The sequence below is a fragment of the Hypomesus nipponensis genome, chromosome 9, assembly GCF_054491055.1.
Source record: "Hypomesus nipponensis isolate SF chromosome 9, ASM5449105v1, whole genome shotgun sequence".
NCBI lineage: Eukaryota > Metazoa > Chordata > Actinopteri > Osmeriformes > Osmeridae > Hypomesus > Hypomesus nipponensis.
In genome coordinates, this window is record NC_140369.1 from 26,468,189 (window position 1) to 26,478,612 (window position 10,424).

Below are 10,424 nucleotides of genomic sequence, written 5' to 3' on the forward strand. Positions count from 1 at the left end.
GTTTCCTTATTACTTAACTTTCCCTGTGGGGAGTACTGGTTCTTCCTAGGTCCTGTCTTACCTTCTCATAAGATCATCTGCAGTGTTGTGCACGTTCATACCTCTCATGAACTCGTTCAAAGTTCAGTTCATACAAGTAAACATGAATTGTTCACGTTCATAGTTCACCATTTAAATTCTGAACTAGTTCATAGTTCAGTTCATATCATAGTTTTAAGGTGTGTGTTTACTGTGTGTAAAAATCCAGCAAAAAAATAATAAGGTGCATCTGATGTCGTCTTGGTCTTTCCTGTTAATCATTGTCTACACAGTACAGATGTCTACTGGACTGGGTGTTATTACAGAACATGTGATGACAGAGAGAGCAGTTTCAGAGAAGGCAGTAAAGCTGTTTAGATAAGATTACACGGTTCATTAGGTCTCTTGAGTTAATGTTGTTGAAAGTGATAATGTGTTAAAGATGCTGTAAAGCTAATTCCATGATTTGCTTCTCAGTACATTATATACGTGTGAAAGGAGTAGCTAAAAGCTTGTGCAAAGGGTGAAAACATTGTGGCACTGAAACTTGGAGGTAGACCGTTGAACAACCGTTTTTCAGCTCAGGTTTTGTATAGGCAGCAAAAAGCCAACCTGCATTCTGTTACTCAGCTGGTAGGATGCAAAGACAAAGTAATGACATAAAACACTCATAGACTGCATGTAGGTCTGTTCTGACATCTGCAATTGATTTAGCTCGTTGTTGTTGCTAAATTCAATACATTCGAGGGGGCGGAGCTTCACGATTTTCTCACAATTTCAAAGCTTAATTTACATTTACATTTATGCATTTAGCAGACGCTTTTATCCAAAGCGACTTCCAAAAGAGAGCTTTACAAAAGTGCAAAGGTCACTGATCATAGCAACGAGATAGCCCCAAACATTGCGGGTAACCAAAACATGAAGCATACATTGTGAAAACTAAATAAGTCCCAAAGGCAAGAACCATAAGAGCATGTAGTTGAACAAGATACAATTAAACAACATGAACCTCGAAAAGTGCAAGGCTTTACATGTGGAAAAATCCTGGTCCTGATCCTCGAGGAAACATCAGGTCCAGACAATAATTCTTAAGTGCCGTTGTACTCCCGGAACAAGTGCGTCTTGAGCCTTTTCTTGAAGGTGGGGAGACAGTCAGTGTCCCTGATGGAGGTGGGGAGCTGGTTCCACCATTGGGGGGCCAGGCAGGAGAAGAGCTTGTGTTGGGACCGGGCAGTCTTTAGCGGTGGGACCACCAGGCGGTTGTCTGAAGAAGACTGTAGGTGGCGGGTGGGGGTGTAAGGCTGGAGCATAGACTTGATGTAGTTGGGGGCAGTCCCGTTCACCACTTGGAAGGTCAGTACCAGGGTCTTGAATCTGATTCTTGAATCCGGCCGTGATGGGAAGACTGTGGAGGGAGATGAGGAGCGGGGTAACATGGGAGCGTCTGGGTAGATTGAAGACCAGATGGGCTGTCGTGTTCTGAATCTTCTGGAGAGGGCGGGTTGTGCATGCTGGCAGACAGGCGAGCGGCGAGTTGCAGTCATACATCTGGACCCAGGAGGCTGAACTTCAGGGGGAAAGTGGAGCTATGAGTACTGAGGAAGTCTCTTATCTTACCCAACTGCTGTACAAATTAAAGACAAAATCAAACATTTATTCCAGATCAGTTTGGTGCAGTTGTCTGATACACTCAAGCTGAGCATCTCAGAGGACTGGACCATGAATACAGGAATGAAGGGCAGTTAAATAGTATCACAATATGGGAGGTTTCACCCTCACAAGGAACATCAGGGGGTGACATCAACACAGCCTTCGTAAGCACAGCCAGAAGATGCAGCATTCATGGTGCTAGATAGCGTTTGTTTATTCTTTAGATGGTTCATAGAAATGGCAACATGGTGACCTCTGACCTACACTAGTGTCTCAGACATTTCCAAGTCTCATCTCACAAAGAACTAACTTCTGGCCATGCAGACATGAGCAGCTTTAGCAAGCAGCATAATGACGGTGGGCCGTAGAGCACTAAGAGGTGTCTGGTGTGTCTGTAAATGTGATCAGAGGCTAACCTGTGTTAGCAACACTGTCTAAACAGTCAGAGCTTAAGGACCTCCCACCTGTGTTGATTGACAGGAAGAGGATGTGCTGTGTTATCAGTTAACAGTGGCCAGGGGAGGAGACAGGCTTTGACCTTTGACAACAACACTGTACATGTGTAATCAAGGGTTTACAACTTATCAAATGTATATATCCTATTTAGACTACTTTGGTCCTCTATAGACTGGGGAGCTAGTGCTAACAGCTTTTGATTGTAGGTCAAAGAGATAGCTAGCCCATGACAACCCATGATGACATAAACCTTCATTCAATACACCATCTAGTGTAAACCTGTTCCATGTGTTCCTCTGTGCATTGGTGAATGTTTCATTTGCACTGTGCAAGAGTATCCTCAGCATGAGAAATACCATGATCAGAGACAGGGCAGAGAGAGGAGGGTTCTGGCAGGGCAGGTGATCAGAGACAGGACAGAGAGAGGAGGGTTCTGGCAGGGCAGGTGATCAGAGACAGGGCAGAGAGAGGAGGGTTCTGGCAGGGCAGGTGATCAGAGACAGGGCAGAGAGAGGAGGGTTCTGGCAGGGCAGGTGATCAGAGACAGAGCAGAGAGAGGAGGGTTCTGGCAGGGCAGTGATGTAGGCTGCAGGTGAGGGAGGACAAACATCCAGAGTTACAGTACAGAACACAGTACAGTGATGATCATGTGACAGGGTGACAAGTCATGTTTCTGGAATGATTAGGGGGGATTGGACATCAGACTGGCAGAGGTTTAAAAAAAAATGTTTAGATCAGGTCGTATTTACCCATCATTCTTATAAGTCATGAGACCCACAACTCCACCCAACACCGATAATTTCTACTGGGAGTGTCAAGTGAAACTGCATTTCCTCATCCATGACATGGTTTCTACAGAGCCCTGTAGCAGCACAGGACTGGAATGTAGAAATGGGTCAAACCAGATAGATGAGAATCAAACTAAACTCTACAGTGGAGATAGAGAGGGGGAGGGTGCTGATTGACAGGAAAATGACATTTTCTTGAAGAATAAATACAAAATGTCATCATCATAAATGAAATGAAAATATATTTTTCTATATTTCATTTTGAGCACCTCCAGACAGTAGATTGAACCAGCTATCACTGGCAGCATAGGGATAAGTTTAGCTTAGTGTGTTATTGTTGCTCCATTCTACTTTTCTTTGTACACTGCTGAAGGATTCATTGGTGTGAAGTGTCATGAGTGTCATGATTATATTCATAAGGAACAGGTCATGTTGTAGCGGGGTTTCCTCGTGTTAAAATATAAATATTTAATTTATCATAAAGTTCGGGGCACCACCCTAATATTGGTTTAGGACATTAGGGAATCCTATATTTAACATGTAATAATCAGTCTCATCTTTAGGAATGAATTCGTTCTAAGTGTAGAGCCAATCGTAACATCAGTGAACACGCACGTCAAAATATCTTTACAATGAATTTATTCAAGTAAGGTAAACAGATCTTATGAACAAGTTAGATTATGGGTTTGATATGAGTTATTGGTTTCAATGAACAGAATGAAATGGACTAACTTAAAGAAAGACAGAAATGGTAAGTCAATGATTACATCCTTACAAATCATAAACAGAGCTCACGCCAATGCCAAGTCGGGGAGGAAAGAGCGTTAGCCATAGTTACGTTTGATCAGGGGTTGATCAATGAGGTTGAGGGCGGTTTGCGCCAAAGGTTCATTTGAAGAATCGGAGGTGAAAGCGCGGCTGCGCTGCCGGGTCATGTGGCTGAGTATGGGGGATCTCAGTCAAGTCGCAATGATAATTGAGTTTTTTGTTCTTCTGTTGAAACGTCCAGAACGTAGTGAACGTAGTGTCACTATAAAGTTGAATCTCAGGAGAAGCTTGGAGACGTCCTTTGGAACGCCAATCCCGATGGCGTTCATGCCATGGTTGGTTTCGCTGGAGTCCGAGATTGATGGTCATCTCAGATATTTATACAGTTCAGAGTTCGAGGGAGGACCTGTCTGGGGTCAGACGTTGATTGGGGGAAGCTGGGTTGTCAACTCCCCCCTCCTTCCTTCACACCTACCAAAGGTGTGATCTGGTCTCTGGCTGGTTCAAAAGATCATTCAAATATTGTTCTGGACATCTTGGTACAGTTACAAAATATAGTTGAATGATTGTTTTATTATGAGAGCTTTGTGTAGATACCAAGAATGACATGGTTATCTTTCAGGAAGAAGGAGTAGTTACTAGAATCAAGATTTCAGTGAACACAACATTAAAACAAAGTAACAAACATGACACAAATATCCCTCTCATAATTCTCCACCTTGTACTCTCGTGGTAAAGGTGAAGTCTGAAGAGCTTTCCTCAAAAGTTCTGATTAAGGTATGTTCTTTGTTCAACTGCCGCCAAACAGATGCAAATGGTTGCTGGAGACGTGTTGTCTCAAGAAGCCCCTTTGAAGCTTGCAAGCTAGCAGGAGGGCTGAGATTGGGGAGGTCCCCCCCCAATTCTATGGTTCCTTTGCATCGGCGTTTGGTGGGTAATCAGCATACTGAGGGTGTCACAAGGGCTGATTAGGTTTGTCTGATGTGATTGAATCACTCTTCAGGTGTGGCAAGATGTTGGCTCTGTGTGGTCTTGCTGACCTCACTACAATGTCTTTGTCATGGGATCCATAACTGCTGGTGCCGCCTGGGCTAAAATACAGGTGTTTCAAAAGTGTCAAAAGTGTCAGTTAAAACGACACACACAGAGAGAGAGAGAGAGAGAGAGAGAGAGAGAGAGAGATTATTTAAAACCAATCAGATACCAACACACAAGACTACAAAAACAAAATGTTGTGAAGTGTGAAACAAAATGAGTCTGAAAGAAAACAACAATACTGCCCTACAAAAGCAAAAGACCGTAACTCGCCGAAGTGTAGAACGGATAAAAACGACTTCAATGTTTTTGCACTTTCAAAGTAGTTGTCCTGCCAAATGTAAGGTAGGACACTGGAAATATATCAGTTTGATGTTTTAGTGATTACACATGGTCTAAATTAGACATTTTTGAAAATGTCAATCTTAAACTGCACTTTTGACCGCTATTTTGAAGTTTCGGTAGTATACTATAGTCTATAGTAAGTGGTCATGCCAAGGCAAAATACAGTAACTTCCGTTTCTTCGCTCACTTAGTTGCGTATCACGATATAAACTCTGTATATTATAAGCCAATGTAACATACACGTGGTTACCTGTCGCAAGACTCACAAGACAAGAGTGTTTTTGATTTAACTGCTAGGGAAGGATACTTACAAACGACTCATGTTTGGGATGTTTTGTGTTGAACGCCAGCGAGTAGGCTAGGCTAATGCTAGATGTGTTTGTTGTTGCTAGGTTACGTATTAATTATTAAAGTGAAACCGTAACTCCATTTGAACGTTTTTGAGTGCCGCAAAACAAAGGCAAAGAACCGTAACGGATGTTACGGCATTCTGCATTGGCTTTCTAAAGCCAAAGCAGGCTTTTGGAAGTTACGGTGAAGACAACAACCTTATTTTCTCTGAAAAACAGACGAGTTCATTTAAGATATTTGGCCACATGATAAAGCAGACCTTAACTGTTCTGAAAATGAAAAAATATAATTTTCGACAAAATTGAAGTTACGGTCTTTTGCCTTTGCACGGCAGAATACTTGTGTCATGGCTTTTAACATACTAATTTAGAAACCTCTTTTGTCATTTGTCGTTTTTAAGAAATGGTTGACCCTTATTTTACTAAGCAACACACAACCCACTCTCTCTAGGGATCCACAATGGCCACAAGTAATAAAACGCAGCTGTTGGAAACTCTGCAGCAGCTAGAGGGAAAGGAGCGGAAGAAGTTTAAATGGTTCCTGCAGGATAAAGTTCTGGATGGGTTTAATCCCATCCCATCGAGCAAGTTGGAGAACGCTGATGAAATGGACACAGTGGATAAGATGGTGGAGACATACAGACTTGAAGGAGCTCTGAAGATCACTGTGGAGATCCTGAGGAAGATGGATCAGAATAATCTTGCTAAGTGGCTGATGAGTAAGTGTTCTATGGGTATTGTTATTGTATCCCAAATTGGAAACAAAAACAACAATGCAGTGATAATGCTGCAATGTCATAAGGTGGTATGTTATATCTAGACATATGTTGTATTCACTGTCGGAGATGCAGTGTAGAGGAGATGTTCCCCTCCTTTCTGTGTCTGCAGTGTTATTCTGCATGTGTATCAATCACTTAGGACTGCAGACACTGTAAGGATGACTGACACCCTTCTCTTAACTAAACAAGATGACATTATATTAGTGGTAGTCCAGCACGCTAACACCAACCCCAGTCCACACAGGACAGGAAACCCAGCACAGACACAGGACATGATCCTTCCATGTCACCCACAGCTCCACAGAGTGGAACACCTGAGAGGATGAGACAGTGCAGGCCTGACTCTTCCTGTCTTCTCTCTCCTCACAGGTGTCAGTGGTGCTGAGGAGGCTGGTGGGAACACTTCAACTTCCTGTCTTCCTCAGGAAGTCCAGGGTTCCTCCAACACCACTGAGACTGGAGGCCATGCTGCTGCTCCTGGTGGAAACCCCTCAGAGCAAATAGACTGTCATGGTACGTAAGAAATGATCATGATCAAATAGACTGTCATGGTACATAAGAAGTGATCATGATAAAATAGTAATTTTACTGTACTGGTAAATTTTCTGTAGATAATTTAGAAGGTAGAGGGTTGAATAATACATTGAATTCTCAAAGCACAGTAAATAATTTTACTGATTATTATCTGCTGATATATATTTGTCATTTAGAAAGCAGAGAGCTGAATGATGGATAGAATAAAGGGCATTACATTACCAATAATTACAATCATCATCAATCATAAAAACACCATACAAAATATGAATGAACTTTTCCCCAATTAATTTGTGTCTAGTAATGAAGAGGCTATAACATTAGGCTGCTAATTCACTTTCAAATTGGGATATCTGTATTTGAATGATATAAATGAATCACAAATGTTTAAACGTTTGAGTTCACATGTGGATGTTTTTTCTGTAGATGAATATGCAGAAAACATCAAACACAACAAACTCAAACATCAAGAACAACTCAAGTCTAAGTATGAAGAAATAGTTGATGGGATGAAACAGCATGGTGAGAAAATCTCCCTGGACAGTATCTACACAGAGCTCTACATCACAGAGGCTGGAGGTGGAGAGGTCAATGACCAACATGAAGTGCGACAGATTGAGGGAGAATACAGGAAGATTAGAGGGTCAGAGAAACCAATTACAATTAACAACATATTTAAACACCCATCTAAACCAAACAAACATATCAGAAGAGTTCTGACAAAGGGAATCGCTGGAATTGGCAAAACAATATGTTCACAGAAGTTCGCTCTGGACTGGGCAAACGACAATCAAAACCAAGACATTGATTTCATTTTCCCACTGCCTTTTCGACAGCTGAATTTGTTGAAGAAAGAGAAGCACACCTTGATGGGTGTAATAAAAAAATGCTTCAAAGAAATGGAGAAAGAGTTTCTTGCTGCCATTTTCACCAAGAAACAAGAAAACAAGACAAAATTGAAAGTTCTATTTATCTTGGATGGTCTTGATGAGTTCCAGATGCCCCTCAACTTCAAGAAGTACGAGAGCTGTGATGATGTCACAGAGCCAAAGACCATAGATGTGCTGCTGACAAACCTGATCATGAAAGATCTGCTTCCTTCTGCTCTCCTCTGGATCACCACTCGACCTGCAGCAGCCGATCAGATCCCTTCTGAGTGTGTTGACCTGGTGACAGAAGTACGAGGGTTCAATGACCCACAGAAGGATGAGTACATCAGGAAAAAATGCAGTGATGAGATCCTGGCCGGGAAAATCATCTCACACATCAAGGCATCAAGAACTCTCTACATCATGTGCCACATACCAGTCTTCTCCCTAATGTGTGTGACCGTCCTAGAGCACATGCTGACAAAAGAGAAGAAAGAGAAGATTCCCAAGACCCTGACTGAGATGTACACAGCCTTCCTGGTGTTACAGACCAAACAGAAGAAGGTGAAGTACCATGAGAAAACTGAGACCGATCCACACTGGGATGAAGAGAGCATTCAGAGTATTCAGTCACTGGGAAAACTGGCCTTCCACCAGCTGGAGAAAGGCAACCTGATTTTCTATGAGAAAGACCTGACAGAGTGTGGCATTGATGTCTGTGATGCCTCAGTGCACTCAGGAGTGTTCACACAGATCTTCAGAGAGGATGGTAAAGCCTTCCAGGAGAAGGTGTTCTGCTTTGTCCATCTGAGCTTTCAGGAGTTTCTGGCTGCCGTGTTTGTGTTTCTCTCATTTATCAACAATGATGAGAATCTGATGTCTGAGACTACATCAGCTTCCCGCTTCAACAAACTGTTGGCTCCTTTCAGAGAGAAACCAGAAGTCCGATTCTACAAGAGTGCTGTGGACAAGGCCTTGCAGAGTAAGAATGGACAGCTGGACCTTTTCCTCCGCTTCCTCCTGGGCCTCTCAATGGAGTCCAACCAGACTGACTTACGAGGCCTACTGACTCAGACAAGAAGCAACACACAGAGCCATGAGAAAACAGTCAAGTACATCAAGGAGAAGATCAGAGAGGATCCCTCTGCAGAGAGATGCATGAATCTGTTCCACTGTCTGAATGAACTGAATGACCATTCTCTGGTGGAGGAGATCCAACACTACCTGAGCTCAGGAAGTCTCTCCAGTGAGAAGAAGCTCTCATCTACACAGTGGTCAGCTCTGGTCTTCGTGTTGCAGACTTCAGAAGAGAAGATCGATGTGTTTGACCTGAAGATATACTCCAGATCAGAGGAAGGTCTTCTGAGGCTGCTGCCAGTGGTCAAAGACTCCAAAACTGCTCTGTATGTATAAGGGTTAGATATTATATTTCCTGATTGTATGATAAACATGACTCTGATGATGTCTCATGTTCTCCTTATGTCATGTAGGCTGAATGACTGTAACCTCTCAGAACGGTGCTGTGAAGCGCTGGCCTCAGCTCTCCCCTCCTCAGATCTGACAGAGCTGGACTTGAGTAACAACAACCTGGGGGATTCAGGCATGAAGCTGCTCTCTGCTGGACTGGGGAATCCACTCTGCAAGCTGGAGACACTGAGGTCTGTATTCATGTTCAACATGACACAACTATAGTTACAATCTCACACCATGCACTGAATCACACACTGGTTGTGAGTTTGTGGTCTATTAAAGGTACAAGGGGGCCGGCCAATGAATAGTCAGGGCAGTCAAGGGTCGTAATCCACAAGGCAGAGTCATTCAGGTACAGGGCAGCAGGCAGGTTCAGAGTCAGGCCAGGCAGGAGGTCAGGACCAGGGGACAGTGTTGTAGTCAAGACCACCTAAACCCAGACCAAGGTCTATCAAGACCGAGACAAGACCAAGACTTTGAGGGGTCGAGACCGGGTCAAAACTAAGACCAAGACCAGACCAGACCACTTAAAACACACAAGCAGTAGGGTTTGACTAGTTACAAAGTTAGATTTGATCTGTAACAGTAATTAGCACTCTTAAAGTAGTGCAGTGTGCTTGGCCAGGCAATGCTGCTTTTTAAATATTATTGTAATATTTGTTCTTTTCTTAGAGGCACATTAGTACTCAGTCTCTGCTTTCACATCTCTCTCTGAAGGAAGGAGCGCGGTACCACAGTGTTTAACTTACGTAACATTAAGTTGGGAGACAGCTGAGCGGACATGAGTTAACGTTGCTGTAACATAACTTTATATTCTTTATGTTGAAGAATACAAGCTTTATGTTGCCTGGCTCGTTATCACAAACAAAATCTGGCAAGCAACTGAAACTAACGCCCTGAAACATACAGCATGTTACATAGCTAATATTTCCTAAATCTCTATGTGTAATGGGGGAAGAGATTTCTGAAGAGTTTTGGTACAGAGGCAGATTGCAAACGTTTTTTTATGTTTTCTTTCTAAATGCTGATAAAGGTTTTATGTAGGCCTAGTCCCAGCCTCATCAGTGAGCGTCTCATAATTACACATGGTGTGTTTTCTTTTGGACGTTATTGTAAACTCTTTGTGGTTCAGGTAACCACATGTAATTATAGCTGATTTGGCCAACATCTTCAGACAGCAACTAATCTTCCTCATTCCCTTTTGGGGTGCAAGAAGAGGTGATGAGTAATGTCAAATTAGAAAGGAGTCAAATTATTGGTTGCATTTGAATCTTGACGTTTTACATCCAATAACAGTTATGATATTAACAAATAAATTAAACAATGCACAGGCAATGTAGTGATATTCCCCTAGTTGTGACA

The 10,424-nt window shown here is 42.6% G+C and overlaps 1 protein-coding gene across 1 annotated transcript; it reads left to right on the forward strand.

Moving 5' to 3' along the window:
* The first annotated feature begins 5,865 nt into the window (after positions 1-5,865).
* Positions 5,866-9,284, forward strand: LOC146274033 (protein NLRC3-like). Its single transcript, XM_084704041.1, has 4 exons — positions 5,866-6,129; positions 6,559-6,702; positions 7,150-8,995; positions 9,083-9,284. Exons 1-4 carry the CDS (start codon positions 5,871-5,873, stop codon positions 9,282-9,284), a joined length of 2,451 nt encoding a protein of 816 aa, XP_084560167.1. The 5' UTR covers positions 5,866-5,870.
* Positions 9,285-10,424: the final 1,140 nt, after the last annotated feature.